General features: G+C 47.1%; 1 protein-coding gene across 1 annotated transcript in view; it reads left to right on the top strand.

The window, feature by feature from the left end:
* Window positions 1–23,824, top strand: part of PIGK (phosphatidylinositol glycan anchor biosynthesis class K) — a 149,907-nt gene that overhangs the window by 11,353 nt on the left and 114,730 nt on the right. Inside the window, exons 4-5 of the mRNA XM_066597806.1 lie at window positions 11,383–11,518; window positions 18,463–18,574. Coding sequence (XP_066453903.1) covers window positions 11,383–11,518; window positions 18,463–18,574 — 248 coding nt within the window. The remainder of the gene's footprint in view (window positions 1–11,382; window positions 11,519–18,462; window positions 18,575–23,824) is intronic.

Raw genomic sequence — 23,824 nt, 5'->3', positions numbered from 1 at the left:
TACAGATCCATCTGTTACTGCTTTAGCATAAGAAAAACACATTTTTAACTCCTTCCCGCTCCTGGACGTACCTGGTACGTCATGGCAGCCTGGTACTTCCCGCAACATGACGTACCTGGTACGTCCTGGAGATAGCACGGGATCACATGTGATCCCGCGCTATCCCGCAGCGGGAGTCGGCTGTCAGTCACAGCCGGCGTCCCGCTCCAACAGCGGGGGGACATCGGAGATGCGCCCGCCGCTGTTAACCCCTTCCCTGCCGCGATCTAAGTAGATCGCGGCAGGGAAAGAGTTCACAGAGGGATCGCGATCCCTGTGTGTCTCCGGCCGGAACTCGCGATGTTATCGCGAGAGCCCGGCCTGTCACCATGGCAACAGGACGCCAGACACTGGCGTCCTGTATTGCCTGTGCCTATAATCGCTGTACAAGCGATAAGGCATGGCAGAGCAGTAGCTCTGCCATGCCTTATGACAGCGATCATAGGCACAGTGATGTAAGTCCCTCAGAGGGACTCAAATAGTATAAAAAAAAGAAAAGAAAAGTGTAAAAAAAAGAAAAATGTAAAAAAAAAAATGTAAAAAACCCCTTTTTTATGCTTTTTCTAATATTAGCATAAAAAAAGGGAAAAAAAACTAAAACCCCACATATTGGGTATTGACGCGTCCGTAACGACGTGTACAAAAAGTTGAACGCGCTTTTTATTTTGTACGACAAAAAGCGTAAAAAAAAACGCTAAAAAACAGAGGCAAAATGCTAATTTTTAGCATTTTGCCTCACAAAAAATGCAATAAAAGTGATCAAAAAAGCCGTACATTTCCCAAAATGGTACCAATAAAAACTACAGCTCGTCTCGCAAAAAATAAGCCCTTAAAGAGCTCCGTACATAGAAAAATAAAAAAGTTACAGGACTTTGAATGCAGCTATAGAGAAAAAAAAAAGATTTCCAAAAAAAGGGGTAAAAGTGTAAAAACCTAAAAAAATATAACAATTTTGGTATCGTTGTTACCGTACCGACCCGCAGAAAAATTTTAGTGTGTCATTTATGCTGCATGATTAACGCTGTAAAAAAAAAAAAAAATCTATGGCAGAATTGATGCGTTTTCTCTCCCTGTTATTAAAAAAATAAAATAAAAAATTTACGATATTGTCTATATACCCAAAAGTGGCACCGATAAAAACTACAGATCGCCACGCAAAAAACAAGCCCTTACACGGCCGCGTCCACGGAAAAATAAAAAAGTTATGGCTTTTGAAAAATGGAGATGGAAAAATACCAAAAAATCGCTTGGTCCTCAACGCCAAAATAGGCCATGTCATTAAGGGGTTAAAGAAAAATAATTGACTGTGCTTCGCCGCATTTAAAGACGCAGAACGTTTTTATTTTTCCGGTGATAGAGCGATATGAGGGCTTGTTTTTTGCAGGATGAGTTGTAGTTTTTGTTGGTACCATTTTGGGGTACACATGACTTGTGGATTGCTTTTTATTGGGAGGTAAATAGAATAAATATAGCAATTCTGGCATTACTTCTTAAAATTCTTCTTACAGCGTTCACCAAGCGAGATATATATATATATAGCAAAATATTGTCATTGGTTGGGACTTTACTGGAGGTGAGCGAGTAGTGCCTTAGTCGAGTATCCTCCCGCTCGTCTGTAAAGAGGGAGAGGGGGGCGGGGGAGAGCAGGGAGGAACGGAGGGGAGATCTCTCTCTCCCTCGCTCCCCCCCCCGCTCGCCACCGCAACTCGCCTGTCACCCGCGCCGACAGCCGAATCTTTAGAGACGAGCGGGCAGATACTTGAGTAAGGCACTACTCACTCAAGTAGTTAGCCTTAGCGAGTATACTTGCTTATCTCTCGTCTTTACGAACGCAGTAAAACTTTTTTTTTTTGCTTTTTTTTTTTTTTTTCCAAAGGCTTGGGATGGTGTAAAATAATCAAATACATCACCCACCTTACTGATCCCTACTACTCCCATTCCAATGGTTCCTCCTTCTGTCCTTACTCCCTGGTTCCACTCAGTATGGACATGTGGCCGCTGCAGTCAGCTGGCCACAGCGCTGACCCCAGTCAAGATTGACCAGAAGTAGAGACTGGCTGGAGACCAGAGAAGTGTTGGAACAAGAACATCAGGGAATTAGTAATATGGATTAAAGGGACACTCCAATAAAAGCACATTTCTCCATACCTGCACATCTCTTTTAATTGTCTGTTACTCTCGAGGTACCGTGTTTCCCTGATAATAAGCCCTAGCTAAACTACATGGAAAAAAACAAAACCTCAATACTCGCCTAGCTCGCGGCGTCTGAGTCCCTCGTGCTGATCTCCGGCGCTGCAGCAGGCTTCCGTGTCGTCTGCGCTAACATATCACTCTTTCTGGTGACGGGGCTTTGAATACCCCACCTCCAGCAAGCGAGTGCTGTGATTGGATCGAGCTCCAGCCAATCAGAGCTGGTGCTCGATCAATCAGTGAATGACATCACTGAATGGCTGTAATTGTTTCATTGACCGCCGGCTCTGATTGGCTGAGCCAGCAGCGCTCGTGATCCAATCACAGCACTCACTTGCTCAAGGTGGGGTATTCAAAGCCCCATCACCCGAAAGAGAGTGATATGTCAGCGCAGAGGACACGGAAACCTGCCGCAGCATCGGAGATCAGCGCAAGGGACTCGGACGCCGCAGGCCAGGTGAGTAAAATAAGACACTGTGCCTCTTTTGGGGCGAAAATTAATATAAGACAGTGTCGTATTTTGGGGTAAACACTGTATTTTCTATGTAGATTGCATTCACATCCACGCTGTGCATCCTCCTGTTTGATGCTTATCAGACAACATCTTGCTTTTCATTTTTTCTACTGTTTTCTATTCTGCTATGCCGTGCTAACCATTTCATGATGCTTCAGCACAGCATCACATGACCAGCTAGAAACAGTACCATCTCTGCCTGCTGGGAAGGCAGTGTTCATATCATTAGCTTATTTGGGAGAATATAGAGGATAAGGATCATAAATGTACAGTCAGGAGAATGAGCGATCCTCTCCATTATTATGGGGTGCACACTGGAGTATGTAGGCCATCCATTTTTCACATCTGCAAAAAACAAACTGAAACACGTCCAATTCTTTTTTTTTTTTTTTTTTGTCAATTTAAAAACAAAAAACAGCACGCTGACTTAAATTGGAGAGTCTCTTGCATGAAGTGGATCAGAATTATTCATTCAATTACTTTTTTCAGGCAGCCTTGCTGGTGTGTTGCTACATTGAGTAATATGTGGCTAGTGTGCCAGAGGCCTAACTGTGGTAGGAGTTTCTGTCCCCCCCCTGTGGAGAGCCTGTGTGGTACAGGGCATGCAGCGACATCATGTGACTGAAATAGTGACTCCTGGAGAGAACAGACATACAAGTAATGCCCAGACGGTCACCATGAGATAACATGAACTACCTGAAGAGGATTTTCAGATACAAAGGAGTGACTAACTGATTATACTTGGGGGACTAGTTATATAACGTAAGAAAATATTTCACCGGTTTGGCTTTATTTAGAGAATTTTAAGGATATTTTAATTAGCTGGAAAAACTCTACTATTATAGTGCAACTGCAACCTCTTGCCTCTCTCAGTGCATGCTGGGCATTGTAGTTTTGCAATGTTGGGGAGCCACAGACTTCGGCCCTGAACACGTATCAATGCGCCGTAGTGCGATGAGCCGCTGGGGGGTACAAGGTCTCTGCTGTTCTGTCACCTTGAGATTTTTGCATTTAGTTGAACATTGCGAGCCGCGAGGAAATAAATTGTTATAAGAAAATACACGGGGACATCACTAAAGTCATCGCCGCCTCCTAAACGCCAGAAGCGTCCTTTCTAGTCTTTGTGTTGCTGCAGAACAGTTTTTGGAACAGAAAGTACAGAACGTTCCTTCAGTCTTTTATTATCTGCCTGTCAGCGGATAAAAGGAAGCTGCGCCTCTTTCCCCGGGTAATCACTTGAAAGGTGAATCATAATCCGGCAGCTTCCTCCAGAGGACTCGTTTCTACATACGTACAGCGCAATGTTTTCATTCCCAAGTCCTATCGTATCAGATCAAATGCCTCCGCAATCCCCCGTCCGCTTGCAGCCATGATTGGGGGCGCTCCGGCCACCTTTTATTTGAAGTTATCCACAAAGCGTGAGTCAGGAGTCGGGCAGCGGCATCTCGCCAATTTACTTGAGATATTTTTGGAACAGATTGCTGGAGAAGCAGCAAGCCAAGGAGACGTACAGGAGAACATCGCCTTCATGTACCGGAGCGTCTCGCAGGTTCTAGACCACGGTGAATAGAGATGGTAATTGGCACATTCAGGAGACCTTGGGAAAACTCTGGAAAATATCTGCTTTAACCCCTTCCAATCCACTGTCTGACGTCTAAAGATATTCTGATTGAAGGCTGTACAGCTCCCATGTCGGAAGGCGTCCGGCAGGGTATTCTTACTGTAGATTACTGGCCGCTCTGCTGTCGTGGGGCCTCTCCAGCATGTCCAATACAGCAGTACTGGCCCTAGCCAGCAGATGGCGCCATTGTGTAATGGCAGAAAGAGAGAGCCCCCTAGGAAACCCTGAATCCAAAATTGGATTGCAAAGGGTTAAACCTCTTCCCAATTATCTGTGTATTATTTGCTGCTACCAGGGCGCCACTGTTCCTGGTCGCTTATGAGTCTTATATTGTGTTGACAGGTCCTGGCAACACCCGACAGGTCCTGACAGTGCCATATATATATGCGTTACGTCTCACTGGGTGCCCAGGAACCTTTCTAAGTGTTGTAGAGCAGAGCCCGCCTCTGGAGGGGTCTACAACCTGCACATCTGTCTAGTATCTATCACTACTAGGAGGCATGCCACTGGTCTTTATGGCACAAATCCATGGAAGGCTGATGCACAGAAGAAGGCTAAATTAAAGGGGTTGTCTTACTTCTTGCTGCTTTGCTGTAGGAAGCAGGCGGCTCTTTACTCTTCACAGTGACCTGGGTTGGTACTGCAAGCTGAATCCTATTGAAGTGAATGGGACTCGGGCTGCAGTACCAACCCAGGCCACTGTGCAGTCCACGGAGCTATCTATTTCCTGCAGCATAACAGCTAGAAGTGGGAAAACCCCTGTAAAGTCTGAAACTATTGATGACCTATCCTCAGGATAGGTGATCAATGGGAATACACAGCTTTGGACCCCCTAGTTGTTGTCAAGCACTTTCAGTATGGATGAAGCCGGAAACTGACAGCTCTGTTTACATTGTAGTGGCCTGGGTTGGTATTACATTGAATGCAGTTAGCCTGCACTACCAGCCCGGTTGTTACCGCATGGACAGAGCCGTCATCTTCCAGCACTGTTCACACTGACTGCCACCTAAAGAATAGCTGATTTTCCCAGATCCAGAGCTGCAGACTACTGATGATTAACTATTGACGACCTATATCAAGGATAGATCATTAATAGAGATGAGCGAACGTTTCGAGTAATTACTCGTTCGAGCATCGCTATTTTCGAGTACCTGGCTACTCGGGTGCAAAGATTCTGGGAGGCGCCGGGGAGCGGGGAATGGCGTGGTGGAGCAGGGGGTAGCAGTGGGGAACAGGGGGGAGCTCTCTCTCTCTAACTCCCCCCCCCCCCCTCCCCTCTGCAACCCCCCACTCACCCACGGCGCCCCCCGAATCTTTTCACCCGAGTAGAGAAGTACTCGAAAATCGCGGTGCTCGAGTGAAAAAGAGGCGTGGCCGAGTACGTTCGCTCATCTCTAATCCTTAATCATTTCACACCTGGACTACCCCTTTAAGCCTCACAATGGGGAGCTCCTTTCAGAAGCGGGCTCTGAGATGACCAGCTGATCTACTAAATTGCAGTCCTGGCTGGAGCAAAATTGGTGCCAGTCAGGCGATTTACTTTGCAGCGACCACTGCAGGGGAAATGTACTATGTGGCTAGTCAGATAAATGGCCGTCCATGGTGGGTCTGCTGCAACGGTATCTCCTATTACAGAGAGGGTCTCTGATCTGCAGTTAGGGAAACCCTACATGGTGTACCTCCCCCCCCCCCCCCCCCCCCAATATGACATCCATACACCCACATAGGATATATAGACCTACGTTGTCAACACCTTTTTATAGAAGGGCCCCATCCAACCTACCCGAGCCAGTTGGACCAATCCAGGAGCCAATTTGAAACTTGTAGCCGAGCCGCAAGAATTTCCATAGCTATCAATTGGAACTAGCCACAAGCTGTAGGCACCTAGGAGCGTCGCCTCCGCCTGACCTCTTATCCAGATGTATTTTACATGCATCTGTGTGAGTATACATATATTTTTATGTTGCATATAAAAGGGTGAGGTAATGGAGAGATGCCAGATGTTAAAGGGGATGTCCGAGACCCGAAGCCTCTATTCCACTCGTTGGGTTGCACAGAACAAACTTGCAGTCAAGTCGCTGTTGTAAAAGCTGCCTTTAACCTGGTTGGAACTGCGATCCGTCTAGGTGGGGCCATCATTTCATTTACATGTGCCGATCTGGACTAGACATCAGCTCACACTTCGACTGAAAGGACGTCCCCACCGAGGCGGACATACCCACACGCCAAGCTGCAGAGACTCATGGGGGTCTGTACATGTGACGTCAGTGGGACCTGGGAAATCGAAACTCGTCGCAGCAGCAGATTTGTTCACTAACGTAAAGCCAGGGTAATAAATGGTGGTTTGGGGTCTCGGGCACACCTTTACGTATTATCCATTGATTACTTACAGACACGCCATTTATAAAGCCTTTTTTTGTCCTAGTTCCCCGTCCCTTTCACAGGGGCTCTTGGCGCTCATCTGTTCTGCAGCCCAAACAATTATGTTTTAATTGCATTCTAATTAGGATGGCGAGTCTCCCAGCAACAGAACGATGCGCCGTATCATCCGCCATGAAGAATTTAGGAGATTCGTCAGCCTCCTCTCGGTATTGTTTGCTGCGCCTCGCCAGTCGCTCCATGTTTTGCGCACACTGCGTCTAATTATAATAAAGCAATCAAAACCAAAATGGCTCCAATTAAGCGGCTACCCAAGAGAGAAACCGTAGAAGGATGTGAAGTGATTGTTATCGCTCTGTAGGTCTGCAGGGAGTAAGGAGGTATTCCCAGGATTCACATGCAGGAGGCGCCCCGTTGTCTGATTGATTGGAGCAATTTCTGCATGTTTTTGGGATTGTGGTAGAATATCGGAGCATGCCGTATAAAGCACGCGCTGTGCTCTAGATAGCGGTGCCAACGGTTAGCTACCCGCGGTCACTGACACTGGGTCATTTTATGATTGCAGCATCTGCAGGGCGTGACCCACTCTCCCGGGTCGGGAAGGGATCCTTTCTACATATGGAGAGAACCGAGAAGCGAGGAGACTTGTAAGGCCATGCATGCTCCTCTGGGAAATATGCAAATGGCAAGATGGAACAATACCTCTGCAGCGCCACCTATAGGAAGGCAGCATTCCTGCAAGTCAATGTTAGGCCCAATGTCCATGGACGGATTTTTTTTTTTTAATGAATCCGTGCGGGTCTCCTGCAGCTCTTGCCGCCTATTGAGAAGCATCGAGCATCTGCACTTCATTTAAGTCCTGCGGATGCCACGTACGGATAATAAATCGCAGCATGCTCCATTTGACTACGGATCACCTGCGGATCTGGCTCCATTCATCTCTATGGAAGCTTAGGATCCGCAGTGCATCCGCAAATACATTTAAATACATCTGTGGATCCGCTGTGGATTTGAAGGTTAGAAGCAATTAAAAACGTGGGGTTGTGGAAAAATGCGTGATTTCCTGCAAGAAAAAAAAATCAATTTTAAGATGACCCGGAAATCTGCATGAAATATGCGCACGTGCCGTGGATGTGAGGCCTTAAACAAGTCTTGTAATAACGACTGGGAGTTGTTCCATCTTCAGCAGCTGGTGCTTCATAAAAACATCACAATTGGTTATTAGAGAACATCTTCCTCCAAAAAAACGGAAACCGTACTGCACCTCTACCCATTGGGGTTCCATCGCAGACCGTAGTATCTCTGGGGTCTTAAACTCCAGTCAGTTCAATAAAAGGTAAGTGTATCATCCAGCAATGTATTTGGCGAACCTCCCCCCCCCCCCCCCCATTGGACAACCGCTCTCTCTTCCAACGCCCCAATAGCTATGCGCGTTCTGATCAGTTGTGTGTGTGTCAGTGTGTGTCAGGGGAAAGAGAAGAATAGGATTCTGCCAGACACCTCGATTGGCTTATCTCCCTGGTGAGCAAAAGTCTGGTACGTTGAACTCCAACATGCTGGATCGTTCTTTCCCTGTTGGCAGAGGCCTGCCAGGCTGCCCCCTGTACGTGCTGGCTGTGTCTTCATTAGTGTCTGTGAGCTTGGCACTTTAAGACTGTGAATCTAATTCCATAGCTCCTAAAGGGGGTTTCTTTTCCACTGCCCAATGATCGTCAATGAACATTCGCTACAAAGTACGTTCACTCAGTCATTGCCCCAACCTTGTGGGAGTAGGGGATGAAAATGTATGAGCAATTGTATTAAAGAGGTTGTCAGGTTGTAAACTTTCGATGGCCTATCCTTGTTAGATCAGCAGCAGTCCACCATTAGAGACCCCTGCCAATCATCTGTTCTCTGGGCAGGTGCACTCATGCACTGAGCTGGCTTCTGCAGGAAGTAGATGGCTCCATTTCCACAGCAGTGGCCAGGCTTGCTATTGCAGGTCAAGTCCCAATTGAAATGAATAGGCCTGCAATACCAAGCCTGGCCACTACTGTGGGAATGGAGCTGTCTGCGTCCTTCAGAAATCGGCTCAGTGCACGCGTTGGCTGAGCCAACAACAGATCAGTGGGGGTCCTGGGTGATGGACCGCTGCTGATCTGCTATTGGTGACCTATCCTGAGGAAAGGCCATCAATAGTTTACAACTGGACAACCCCTTTGACGATAGTTTATACCCCCATATATACTGTGTTGGCCTGTGCACAGGCCATTTTAAATGAGCACTGATTTCTCCATTCACAACCAAAGCTGCATTTGAAAGTCTGCTGGTTTCCAGTATTCTGGCTGCATGGCCTCTGTAAGCTCCTGTGTCTAGGACTGGTTCCCTTGCGGTGCCATGTTGGACTGGACTAGTTTAAGAGTCTGAAGACACATAAATGAAAGCCATGTCTGCTCAGTGCATTACAGGATCTCGGCGTCGTGGATGAATGCGAGACCCCAAAAATACCGCCACAGTTGCTCCAGCCGGCGCGGTCACGTCGCCCTGATCTTCCGCATGACAATAACTTGAAAGAAGACCTTCCTTTGTGACGGCGGCTTTCATGCACTTTGATGTGAGCGCCGACTGAACAAGGAACCTATTAAAGCCTCCTTGGCTGGTTACCGCTCCGCACAACACATTCTTATTTAATGTATTCTCTTTCTTTTTTGGCGACCGATTAAATTAATTTGCCTTTTCCCAGGCGGATGAAGGAGGGAAGTCGCTGAATTTTGCATTATATTCTTTGTTCAAGGGGAAGAATAGAAGTTATTTTTTCCTTGTAGTGCTAATGAGCCCGGCACCGGCGAGGAGTTCTGGAATTTCGGATGTGGTCCCGTCCAGAGGAGACGAGCCCTAACATTCACTAGCGGACTAATAATGTGCAGTACTTGCAGTATGCGCTCGGATTGGTGGCTCCCACGATCCCTGGTAGACCAATGTCAAGTGGTGCTGATAGATTTGAAATGCTGAAAAGGGAAATCCGCCTTTTACCGTCGCCTCATTTTTACATCTGTAATTCTATGCTGATTAATCTCTTCATAGGAGGGACGAATGGGCAAACTGCCCGTCGGGCACCATAAGGAGCACCCTGTGGCCTCCAGGAAGAATTGGTAGTATTAGGGGTGACGTACATCTAGGTAGTTAGACAGAGAGGCTGCTCTCTCCGTGCCCATCAGCCCCCCGCAAATGTTATCTTGGGATGGCGATGGGTAGGGGATTAAAGGGTTAACAGCTCCAATGAGCGGCGCGACTTATCGGAGCTGTTGCCGGTGGGTGTCAGCTATAAGAAACCGCCAGTACCTGTAATGTATGGAGCGAGACCGCCCCGCGATCTCCATGCATACCCCCGAACGTGCAGGACATAACTGTACACCCTGCAGGGTTAAGGGGTCAAAGGGAACCAGATCATGGTTTTTGTTTTTTTTTAATACTCTCCTGTTCCTGTAATCCAGCACTGCTCCCCTCTGAAGTTGTCGTGCGGCAAAAAAATCTGTCTGTCTTCAGAGTACCGTGCACGCTCTCCTATACAAGTCTATGGGAGAGCGCTAGACTCTGAAAAGAGTCAGATTTTCTTGCCGCACAACAACTTCAGAGAGGAACAGCGCTGGATCACAGGAACGGGCAAGTATTAAAAAAAAATCACTGACCCGGCTCCCTATTGCGTCCCCTAACAGCACCAAGTTGCTGTTCAAGTCATAAGATAACCTAAATACTCTTTATATACACGAAAAGCCCTTTAACATGGGCCCATTACCAAGCCTGAACATTCCTCTGATTGCCCGCCTGACGATTGGGTCATGTACAAGGACTAATGATCAGCCTATGAACGACTGAATGCTCAATAACTGGCTGACCGTTTAGTTTAAGCGAGCATAAAAATGCTTACTGATTGGCTGAACCTTTTCCCATGTGAACAGGGAGGTGTACAGCCAGCCAATGGGGACGAACGGTGATAATTACAATCATTCCATACTGCCCTTAAGCCTATTCTCAGCCCGTATAAAGGGAAATCAAACGAGCGCCTGATCGACATGCATTTAATCAGCATCGTTACATCAGGCGGAGAACTCCGTCTGTGTAAAAGGACCATCCCTACGCACTGGCCAAGTCTCTCCATGTCCGTTCATCCTGATTTTGCACCCTTGTAGCTCCAGTATTGCCGGGAGGTTGTCGGGGTGGCCCTGCACCTGGGAACTCGTTACACACGCCTGTTCTGTGTGCTCTGCACTCGTCGCGGGAGCCGCCTGCACAGTAGCATTCGTGTTAATGTGCATGTGACCTTTTACTGCAGAGACACGAGGAGAGTATGCGCTACTGAGTGGGGGACATCTGCGCATGCGGCGCAAACTACTGTTGGATGGCCCCTGGCAACAGGAAGAAAAGCATGATGGAGTTTCTGCGGCGGGGTGAAAACACTTTATATTTGCAAACACTTAGGATTTGGGACAACCCCTTTAAGGAAAAACACGTCTGATGCAGAGTTTTCACCCCAAAGTAACCTGTTTGTTATATATGCGCCCAGTGTTTTGTTCTAGGACTGTTTGTGTTGGTCGGCTCACCAGTATGGCTCTCGTGTTGTTCCTTTGTATGACGCTCCCTCCTCTCTCCCCTCTTACAGTCACATCATCCTGATGCTTGCGGACGACATGGCGTGTAACTCCAGGAACCCCAAACCAGCCACAGTGTTCAGCCACAAGAACATGGAGCTGAATGTCTACGGAGATAACGTGGAAGTGGACTACAGGGGTTACGAGGTAACAGAAAATGGGGCAAAAACTCACTTTTTTTAAAAATAGGCTTTAATTGCGTATGTAAATGCTCCCAGCCCTGCCGGTTGCTCTGTTTCAGGAAACTGCAGTGGTTCCAGGTAAACTGGGAGAGGATTTGGGGAATTGCAGGTTGATGCCAGGTTGCAGGTTGATGCAGTTTCTTTGCCATAAACTGGAGTGGTTCCTGGAGGGAAGAACATCAAGTTGCACTGAGAGAACTTGAGTGAAAGCTTTCCTAAGACTAAAGGGAACTTGTCATCAAGTCTTTACATTGCAATCCATGATGAACCTTTAACATCCCTGCTAATGAGATTTCCTTCTTGCTGTTTGGTTCTGCACTCCGCGCCCCGCTACCTTCACATTCTGCTTTTGAAGTTTTGTAGCGCTGTATTCCAATGAGCTGAGAGGACATAAACGTTTCCCTCCCCCCTGCGCCGGGCTCATCCCTCTTCTTCATTGGCATGCATACTGATTTCTTGGCTGTAATTCTGCGCAGGTGTATCAGTTTCGTGCAGAGGTTGTTGGATCCAGTGACGCACCATGATATGCCATCACCTCTTAGCATGGTGGTAGCCATGTTAATGCCAGGGTCATTCAAGTTCTAAGGTGGTCTCCTAATATTTTTTCTAAACAACTGCTTACCCCAGAAACCCGGCAGTCTCGTCACTTCTCAACATAACAGGGAGATTAACGCGCGCATTTTTCACGAAGTCGATGCCGTGATTGCATGATCAATTAGGGGTGGAAAATCATTGATGCCAGAGTGGTAAAACGTGCGACCGTGGAGAGCATTCTTCATAGTTGGAAAAGGCCATAGATCGCTAGGTGCAAGGTCAGGTGGGTAGGGAGCGTGAGGAACCACTTCTAAGTTGTCATGAAGAAATCCTTGAATAAGGGACCCCGATGAGCCAAAGCGTAGTCCTGATGGATTCGCGGTACGAAGCCTTGTATGAGCTGTGAAGGCATCATGCACTAAATCTGCCAAAACACTCACTCAGGAGGTCTCACGGGCCATTGGGACATCCATTGGTACCAGAACCATCCATAGGGAATGGCATGTGAAGGGTTACCATGGACGAGCGGCTGCACACAACATCACAGCAGTGAATGCACAGCGGCGCCTGCGATGGGACTCGGAGCGTCAGACTGTGAGCGGAAGCAAGTGTTGTGGACCACTGAATCACAGTAACAATCTTCCGATCGGACGGCCGCACTAGGGTGTGACTGTTGCCTGAAAAGTGGTATCTACACGGCTGCAATGCCCCAACAGTGAGGTTTGGAGAAAGTTCGGTTATGGTGGTGAATGTTACTGCTGGGAAGGACGAGGACCGTTGGTTATAGTGAAGCCCACCCCAACCCCAATGGGTACAGAGACCTCCCAGACAATGTGGCATTACCTACCCTGCGGTAATACTTTATAACTCCACGTCTCTACCAACATGACCAAGCACCATGTCATATGGCACGCAGTATTTAGGCATGTCTCTACCAACATGACCCAGCACCATGTCATACGGCACGCAGTATTGAGGCTTGGTTTGAGAAGCGGAACATCTGCTTTGCAAACTTCATCGGCCGTCCCAAAGTCCGGATCTCAATCCCATCGAGCATCTTTGTTTCGAACTACAACGCCGCAGTCATGCGTCCAACACGCCAATCATCCCCCGTATCACTGGCTCTCCTCGAGGAATGGGGGCAAATCCCTGCATACATCTATGGGGGATTTGGTGGAAAGCAGCGGCGGAGGGTTACACAATCTTTGTAAAAAGTGAGTAAAATTGAATTTCATCATTTTATGTGTGTCACAATACTTTGCACATTGTACTCTTGTCTGTAAAATGTTGACAATGTGCAACATCTGTGTAAATCGGACAGCGCGTGAAGGGGTGTCACGTGTGCACCTCTCATATGCCTGTGTGTCTCCGTTTCGCCTGTTTGCACCCCCTCCATCTAATGTATGTGCAGGTTATCCAGATCACCACTCAGTAGGTTCCCTTGTGTTCTCCATTAATCCAGATCTGATTACAAAGCTTCTTATCCACGTGTGATGAGCGTGCTGAAAATCGGATTTAGTGAACTTTCTTCAGCTAATCCTCATCTCCCACACAGAGAAGGAAGAAAAAGAACTTCAAACTTCAGCTTCCAGAACGTCATGGAAAGAAAAAACTTTTTTCCTCCCACCGTGTTTGCTTTAATCCGAAAATGCCAGAAGAGCTGCTGCAGCCCCTCACCCTTCTGGATGCCTTCCTCATCTGTAATTACATATGCAGTGATTCAGTGTGAAGGTTTGCTATGAGACAGTCTTCCATGACTCACTCCATCTTACCCCGTGCTTGCAGCGTCTTACATGGCGGACGGCGTTCTTAAGGTTTACAATGAATCTATTGACCTAGAGCCCTCGAGTAGTCGTGGTGGTGAATGCAATAATCAAGATCCCCAGCTTTACGGATTCCCTCCAGGTTTTCCTCCCCGCGAACATCTTCAGGCTTGTGTTAAAATCTGCAGTTACTAAGAAACAAGTCCCTTAGATCCAGATTACAGCGAGATCCATTCGCCCGGCTACCGGCCACAGCGATTTATATTTATATAATCTCTAAATGGTAATTTTAACGGGGACTTGGAATATTGATGACCCATCCACAGAATAGGTCATAAATATGGGATTGGTGGGGTCTGCTACTCAGGACCCCCACTGAGCAGCTGTTTTGAAGTTGCTGCAGCGCTCAGGTGAGTGCCGCAGCCACTTCACTGCATACCAGGCACACCGTACATTGTATAGCGGCTGTGCCTGGTACTGCAACTCGGTCCCATTCACTTGAACGGGACTGAGCTGCTCCCAGCCCATGTGACTGATGAACATGGTGTGTTGGGCCTAAGAAAAGGCTGCAGTGTTTTTCCCAATGCTGCCACCTTTTCCATCAGCTGATCAGCGGGGGTCATTAGCTGAGCAGCTGGCGAAGCAAGTTTGGTCTGGGGTGAAGCTTTTCATTGATCAGTTAATGAAAGCAGTTTTTAGCCTAAGTGGGTATATGTTTATCAAATGGAAAGAGGGGAGAATATCTAAAAAAGAGTATATTGCGGTCTGCAGAAACTGTAGGGCAAGTGTCAGAAAAGCTAAAGCTAATAATGAATTGAGTCTTGCAACAGAGGCCAAAAGCAATAAAAAAAGGATTTGGGGGGTATGTCAAAAGCAAAAGAAAAGCCAAAGATGCTATTGGATGCTTACAAGATCAAAATGGTGAATTGGTTAAAGGGGTTCTGTCACTAAAAAAGAAAAATGCTCTACTTATCTATTCCTCCCCCATCAGTCTACTTACCTGATCTTCACCTCCCTTATCTTCTCCTGTAGTCCAGGGGGTCACTTCAGCTGTAGTGGAAACCCAATATATCTATATTTTGGACTGTGGACCTTTGTAGTGGACAGTGAAATTGTTTTTATTCTGTATACTAAATGCCAGTACTTTTCCATTACTGATACAAATATAGATATGCCTTCTTTTATGTATCCAATGTATCTACTTCCTTTAATGAAACTTCTGTTCTTAAAACGCTGACAAGATAATATATAGTATAAACACGTTACATTTTCCATCTGTTTTGTGACTTTAGAAGAAGTAGAAATCAGACATAGATAACCGCAGTCTGAAACAGCTACCGCAATAATAACCCAAGCAGTTTTCCTGGAAACTTATGCAAATAACACTGGAAATTTGTGCAATTAATAGTTCAAGCTGTAATATCCAATCATATCGAAGGAACCACACGTGGGTCCAAGACAACCCACTCATCTCGTTCACCACCTGATGGCCAATCACAGATGACCGGAGGATGGAAGAATTGCAAGATGCTTATCCAATAATTAAAAAATACGTTGTATCTATGTAATCTTTGACCTGCCCAGATGGGCAGATATGTTAAACCCTTTTAAAAGAGGCTGCGCGCCCAACAATAAAGCAGAATTGAGGAAGCTTATACATGCTGAACCTGTGTCAGTGTGAAAACTTCTTATGCGCATAATCAATTCAGAATTAATATGGAAGGGTGTAAATATTCCTAATTGAGTAAGTCGTTGGACACAAAGTAAATCCACGACACAGCTCCAGCTGCCTGATTCTTCTCCTTCCTATGAGGTTACGTACATTTGGTTGGCAGCCTTCCAATGTATGTTATGTCACAGCTCACAGGCCAGCAGGAGGACTGCCTATCTTCTTCAGAGAATGGGTCACGCAAATAGATTACAATTCCTTCCTAGGCAGTGAAGCTACAGCACAGGAATGTGACCTTCACTGACCCAGCAGGAAGGAGTTTGTGATAAAGCAGCCTTCATAACAAGCTGGACCCAGCCTGCAGTGAGCTGATCTGGGGCACTAGAGAAGCTCAACTAGGAGAAGATGTGATAAGGAGACTGACCGGGAAGGAATAGGTAAGTTTTAGAGATGAGCGAACGTACTCGTTTCGAGTACTGACGCACCCGAGTACCGCCATTTTCGAGTACTTCAGTACTCGGGTGAAAAGATTCGGGGGGTGCCGGGGGGCGGGGAGAGGCGTGGCGGTGCGGGGGGTAGCAGCGGGGAACAGGGGGGAGCCCTCTCTCTCTCCCTCTCCCCCCCCACTCCCCACTGCTACCCCCTGTGCCGCCACGGCGCCCCCCGAATTTTTTCGCCCGAGTACGGAAGTACTCGGAAATCGCGGTATTCGGGCGAAAAAGGGGCGTGGCCGAGCACGTTCGCTCATCTCTAGTAAGTTTAGATAATTGCCAGATGAATCTAATCTCCTTCTATGACAGAATCACCGACTGGGTTAATCAGGAAAATGTGGTGGATATAGTATGACATACTTTATTGAAAAAATGACCAAATATGGGATTGACACGGCAACTGTTAGGTGGATTCACAGCTGGCTGAGTGATCGTACTCAAAGAGTGGTCATAAATGGCTGCTCATCCAAGTGGAAGAATGTATCAAGTGGGGTATCACAAGGCTCTGTCCTGGGCCCAGTGTTGTTCAACATTTCTAGAAATGCTCTGGAGGAGGGAATTGAGGGGTAACTGATCAAATTTGCAGACAACACGAATCTTGGAGGGATATCTAACACTAGGGAAGAGAGAGAGGATTCGGCAAGATCTAGAAAAGCTTGAACAGTGGGCAGCAAATAACAAAATGGTATTTAACTAAGCGAAATGCAAAGTCTCTTAAATATTGGCAAGAAAAATGAAGAAAGCACAAACAAAATGGGAGGAATTGGGATTAGCAGCAGCACATGTGGTAAAGACTTGGGTATACTAATAGGTCATAGACTGAACATGAATCAACAATGTGATGCAGCAGCCAAAAAAGGCAAACACAATTCTGGGATGTATTAAGAGAAGCATAGAGTCTAGATCATTTGAGGTAATTATCCCCCTCTACTCTTCCTTAGTCCGACTTCATCTGGAATACTGTGAACAGCGGGCAGTGACTAACAGAATGGTATTTAACAAGGAGAAATACAAAGTCCTACATCTGGGCAACAAAAATTAAAAAAAGAACATACAGAATGGGAGCAATTAGGCTAAGCAGCAGCACATGTGGAAAAGACTTGGGTATACTAATAGATCATAGACTGAACATGAGTCAACAATGTGATGCAGCAGCAAAAAAGGCAAACACAATTCTGGGATGTATTAAGAGAAGCATAGAGTCTAGATCATGTGAGGTAATTATCCCCCTCTACTCCTCCTTAGTCAGACCTCATCTGGAATACGATGTCCAGTTCTGGGCATCCCACTTTAAAAAAGACAGAGACAAACTAGAGCAAGTTCAGAGAAGAGCTACCAAGATGGTGAGCGGTCTGCAAATCATGTCCTATGAGGAACGGTTAAAGGATCTGGGAATGTTTAGGCTGACAGTAAACTTAATAGCTGTCTACAAATATCTGAAGGGCTGTCACAGTGCAGAGGGATCAGCCCTATTCTCATCTGCACAAGGAAAGACTAGAAGCAATGGGATGAAACTGAAAGGGAGGAGACACAGATTAGATATTAGCCAGTGAGGGGGATCAATGAGTGGAACAGGTTACCACGGGAGGTGGTGAGTTCTCCTTCAGTGGAAGTGTTCAAACAGAGGCTGGACAAATATCTGTCTGGGATGATTTAGTGAATCCCGCACTGAGCAGGGGGTTGGACCCAATGACCTTGGAGGTCCCTTCCAACTCTTCCATTCTATGATTCTATGTTCACACAGGGTGAGTTTTCTGTGTGCACCCTCCACAGGGAAAATCCACAGGGGAGTACTCTTGCCTGAGGGATCGCTGACTTCGAGACCGGAATGGGCACCAGCCGTGTAGAGACGTGTAAATGTCTTTAACCCTGGCTCCTGCCAGTCTTTATTCTGCTGCGCTGGTTCTCACTCTCCTTCTCCTTGGTAGGAACTGGCTTTTTATCTCGTTCCTGCTCCACCCCTTGGTTAACCCTCGACCAGAAGTCCTGTCTCTGTCCCTCTACAGGCCCTTCTGTGTACTGCACTACTACAATACAGTAGCAGCAAAGTGGATAAGTTTTTAAAAATATCCGTATAAACCTAGTTCAGAAATTGGCGTGTGGTGTGGATTAAAAAACCACAGCATGTAATTATAGCATCAGATACGCTGCGAATTTTGGCCAGTAGGCTTCAATCAAGAGGCCGAAATCCGCAGTAAGCTCGCACCAAATCCATAACAGCAGCTGCCAATTTATATTCTTTTCCACAGCAGATTTTCTACCTGGAGAATAAGCAGATAAACCGCAGGACAATCTGCACCAAATCTGCAACAGCCGCGGATCTGAAAAGCAGATTACGATTATTATTATTTTCTTTTTTTTGGTTGTGGAAATTCTGAAGATTCTCTGCACAGAAAATCTGCAGCAAAGAACTGACCATGTGACCTATAAACATATTGCCTTCTCTTTTCAGGTGACTGTGGAAAATTTTCTAAGAGTCTTGACTGGCAGATTACCGCCCAGCACGCCTCGGCTCAAGCGCCTCCTCTCAGATGACCGGAGTAATATTCTCATCTATATGACTGGTAATACAGCTATTGACTGCACTGGTTTTCCATATGGGCACCGCAGAGCTTCGTACGGAGGGGTTGTCCAATAATGAGCTATTGATGGCTTAGTATAGGCCATCAATAGCAGAATTATGGGGATCCACCAATTGAGATCCCCGCTGATCAACTGTTTGCTGGGCTGCTGAACTCAGGCACAGGGCTGATTTTTGCAGAGAGCAGACAGCTGTGTCCCCACTGCAGTGGCCAGGCTTGTTATTGCAGCCCAAGTTCCCATCCAAATTGCTGCAGTCCCTCTAGAGAGAAGGGGTTGCAGCAACTGAAACCCACCTGTTCATGGAGTAGTGCTGCAGCTGCGTGCGCAGGTCTTAATCGGGTGCAACATTGTGCAGAGATAATATAATCGACTTGACTAGGACTGGAGCCCCTTCATTTTATGGAATCGGCGAGTTGCCTTCCACCACTGATCAGCAAGTTAAAGGGGTAGTTAGGGTCTTATCTATTGATTACCTATCTGCAGGATAGGCTATCAATAGTTGATCAGTGGTGATATACCGCAAAGCACCCCTAGCAGTCAGCTATATTCCAGCCCACTGATGATATGTTACAGGGCCGGAATCTCCATACACATTGCAGCGGCTCTGATTGTATTGATTTCAATCGGAGCTGCACCTGCAGTACCATCTTTGGCCACTGCAACACGGAAAGAGCTGTCCGCTTCTGGCCCTGTACATGGGAACAGCAGCCCAAATAACACCTGACTGCTGGAGGTCCTGAGCAGTGGATCCCCATTTATCAACTATTGATGATCTATCTTGAGGATAAGTCCTCAATAGTTCAGACCCTGACACCCCCATTAAGCTTTCCAGAACCTAAAGGGAATGTACGGAAATAGTCTCTTATCACTTGTCCACAACTTGCTGCAACCCCGCAGTGACGTGGAGGTTGAATGGGGCTGTTTTTTTTTTTTTTCTTTAGCATGTGAATGTAGTTTCTTGAAATCAATCCCCTTGGCCCGTACTGTAATACACTGCACATCTTCGGCACACGTATGCATGGGGAAAAATGCTCAGTGTATATGCCATATGTGAACTTATGTATATAGTGCGAGAATATCATTAGAGGGTTGTTTCGGGCTTTTACAACTAATGACCTATCCTCCGATCCTGACCGTAAGAGGAGCAGGAAATATAATAGAAGCTCAGTGCTCCCATTGAGAGGTTTTTCAGGCATCTGCGGCTGTCCGTGTCGGAATACACCCGGGTCGGAGTGGAAGCCACTGCTCCGACCTCTATGTAGTGGATGGAGCTTGTAATTGCAGCCGCAGTCCCCATTGATTTCGATGAGACCCCAGCTTGTAATTATGAGAGCTGGCCACTACACAGTGGTCGGTGCTTCTGCTCCGACCCCTGTGTATCCCGCCACCGACAGCGGGTGCAGTCTGGAAAACGCCTTAAAGCTCCTAATAAACATGACATGAGTTTATATCCTGGCTGGGGGACACTTAATGCAACAGGAAACTTATGTCCTGTGGAGGGTGTGGGTTCAATAGTGACTGATAGCTGGCCTCTCATTGCAACAGCTGGGATCCATGAGAACATCAATCCCCACTCTTATTCTCTTATGCCACAATCAATGAACATTACGGAGGGTCGATGGGTTGCCATGGCAACCGTATGGCATACACTGGTGTTTAGGGGTTAAGAAGTATGTATATTGTTTATGTGCATGAATGTATGTAGTCGTGTTTGTAACTTTACGTTTATTGTCTATCTGTATATTCCTATAGGTTGGTATGTGCAGATGAACACATTTTATGGATGCCACTAACGGACTGCACATTTCTTCCTGGCCGGTTCTGCATGGAGTCACACAGTCTGCTGCTCTATTCCATGCAGGAAAAGCAGCAGCATGGCTGAAAACACTCAAGTGGAAGTCAAATTGGCCTCCATTGGGTGAATGTGGGGGGTCTATGGGTTCATTTATCATATGAACCGGGAGTTTTCCTGGCCTATATGGTAGACATATATTGTAGAAACAGTGTGAAAAAGATATAAGCATATGTGTATCTTACAGTGTTTATTCTCACGTATCTGCTCTGATACTGAGGGTTCCCCATGATCACCAACTATACCTCTAGGTCAGGGGTGTCTCCTGAGGGGTCCCTATGATCACCAGCTATACCTCCAGGTCAGTGGTGTCTCCTGAGGGGTCCCCTTGATCACCAGCTATACCTCTAGGTCAGGGGTGTCTCCTGAGGGGTCCCCTTGATCACCAACTATACCTCTAGGTCAGGGGTGTCTCCTGAGGGATCCCAATGATCACCAGCTATACCTCCAGGTCAGGGGTGTCTTCTGAGGGATCCCCTTGATCACTAGCTATACCTCTAGGTCAGGGGTGTCTTCTGAGAGGTCCCCATGACCACCAGCTATAACACTAGATCAGGGGTGTCTCTGAGGGGTCCCCATGATCACCAGCTATACCTCTAGGTCAGGGGTGTTTTCTGAGGAGTCCCCATGACCACCAGCTATACCACTAGATCAGGGGTGTCTGCTGAGGGGGTCCTCATGATCACCAGCTATACCACTAGATCAGGGGTGTCTGCTGAGGGGGTCCTCATGATCACCAGCTATACCACTAGATCAGGGGTGTCTCCTGAGGGGGTCCACATGATCAGCTATACCTCTAGATCAGGAGTGTCTCCTGAGGGGTCCCCATGATCACCAGCTATACCTCTAGGTCAGGGGTGTCAAACTCATTTTCATTGAGGGCCACATCAGCATTATAGTTGCTTTCAAAGGGCCTTTTGTAATTGGAAGACTGTATTTTAAAGGATATATTAAAAAGTAAGGGGAGGAGGACAGACTGACCAGAGACAGGCCGCAAGGCCGAAACGTCGCTACTATTTTGTGATAGGAGACTAAATCATCATTTTACTGCATCCCTACATGCTGCCAGTTCAATACCTTATTTCTTCTGGACTTTCGTTGAGCTGACGGTTTGAGGCTCTTTTACTGGCTCGGCATATGGTCTGACCGAATTCTGGTGTTGCTGATACAATTTGTACTTTTTGGCCAGATCCAAGTTCTAGTCCAGAATAATTGGGGCACAAGTCCCCCAACAAAGACACTTGTCTCTAAACTGCAAGGTAGTCAGAGAAAAGGAAAACCTATGGAAGTTAGGAAATTTTTAGGAACCTTTCATCAGGTTCTGCTAAGGTTCTGTTTCGTGATGACAGCAGGTGGTTCGGTGGCGGCAGCTGGTTTGGTGATGGCAGGTGGTTTGGTGGCGCCAAGTGGTTTCAGGTGTTTCGGGGTGACAGCAGGTGGTTTGGTGACGGCAGGTGCTCGCAGGTGTTTCTTGCTGACGGCAGGTGCTCGCAGGTGTTTCTTGCTGACGGCAGGTGCTCGCAGGTGTTTCTTGCTGACGGCAGGTGCTCGCAGGTGTTTCTTGGTGACGGCAGGACGGAGCCGATACTATCCTTTTTTTTTTTTTTTTTCCTTTTTTCTATGAAAGCAGGTAATTTAAGGATCTCCTGGTCTTTTTTCCCTTTAAGGCTTGGGCCTGCTGTCTAAAGTCCTTAGCCTCAGCCCTTAAAAGATGGATCTCCTGTAGTAAACGCTGGTTATTCTGTAGATAATCTTCTTTATTTATGCTGCTCTCGGGGATAGATGACATCGGTTCTTGTTGTTGTGTTAGACTTGAGGCTTATGGAAGGAATATATTTAGAATGTCCTTGAGTCCTTTTTCTGATCCATTTGTGTCCTGAACAGATCCTTCTGTCAAGGCATCTATATCAAAACCATAAAAAGTTGCAGTAAATCCCAGTAATACCCTCCGCTAACTATCTATAGATACGAGGTGACATGTCTGATGCTGCTGATCCCTCGCAGATAAATGTTATAATAAATTCAGTAATGTTCAGGTGAATATTGTGCGCTGCGCGGAATACATGGGAGCAGAGAAAAACAATTACCAGTAGGATCAGACTGTTTTATGTCAACCAATCAGAGTCAACCCCATTCACAGAGACGGCAACACTCTCGACCTAATTTCCCTTCGCCTCTGCTCTGCCTCCCACTTTGCCAACTCCTCCTTCCACTCTCGGATCACAACCTCCTCTCCTCCTCAATCAGGCACCCTAGAATCTCCCCAGACCCTCCCACCTACCACACCTCTAGGACAGACTATCTACACCCAACAGTTCGCGGACACCACTAAGTCCTCCCTGTTCCCATCTCTCTCCTCTCGTGTCCCAACCTGGCTGCTGAACACTACTCCACCACCCTCAGATGAGCCCTGAATGAAGCTGCACCCCCCGCAGACTTTCTCAACTACAAACTTAGAAGTAATAGAAGGGAACACAAATCGGCGCCTCATCATAGAAAACATCATCCTCCAATGTATGTCTCCAAAAAAGTAACCGGCACTCACCTGGTACTCAGCAGATTCCCCCCCCCCGAGGGATATCCGCTGGCACCTAGTATCCTTGATTGCCTTTTCACCTCTTAAATCCTTGGTCTGTATTCGGTAAGGAAAGCACACAGGATAACCAGGGCTTAACACAAATCACCACAAGAAAGACAAAAATCTTCCCCGCGCTCCAAGGGTTAATCATAAGATGCAGAACACAGGTCCGTAAATTGTCAAAAATATTTATTTTGCTACGCGTTTCGGCGTTTAAAAACCGCCTTTTTCAAGCAACATATGGAAGCGAGTTACAAGTGTGGAATAGCGGGAACTGCAGTGTCAAGATGAATAGCGGCAGGGAAGTGGTGGCCATCTTGGAAACCAGCGAGGCAGGGAAGTTTAGTTGTTTGTTAGTGGCGGCAGGTGGTTTTAGGTGTTAGTGGCGGCAGGTGGTTTTAGGTGTTAGTGGCGGCAGGTGGTTTTAGGTGTTAGTGGCGGCAGGTGGTTTTAGGCGTTAGTGGCGGCAGGTGGTTTTAGGCGTTAGTGGCGGCAGGTGGTTTTAGGCGTTAGTGGTGGCAGGTGGTTTTAGGCGTTAGTGGCGGCAGGTGGTTTTAGGCGTTAGTGGCGGCAGGTGGTTTTAGGCGTTAGTGGCGGCAGGTGGTTTTAGGCGTTAGTGGCGGCAGGTGGTTTTAGGCGTTAGTGGCGGCAGGTGGTTTCAGTTGTTTTTTAGTGGCAGCAAGAGGTTTCAGGTGGTTTGGTGGTGGCTGGTGGTTTCAGGTGTTTCGTGGTGACAGCAGGTGGTTTGGTGGCGGCAGGTGGTTTCAGGTGTTTCGTGGTGACAGCAGGTGGTTTGGTGGC

This window comes from Eleutherodactylus coqui, chromosome 3, assembly GCF_035609145.1.
Source record: "Eleutherodactylus coqui strain aEleCoq1 chromosome 3, aEleCoq1.hap1, whole genome shotgun sequence".
NCBI lineage: Eukaryota > Metazoa > Chordata > Amphibia > Anura > Eleutherodactylidae > Eleutherodactylus > Eleutherodactylus coqui.
This window is presented reverse-complemented; position numbering and strand designations above follow the sequence as displayed.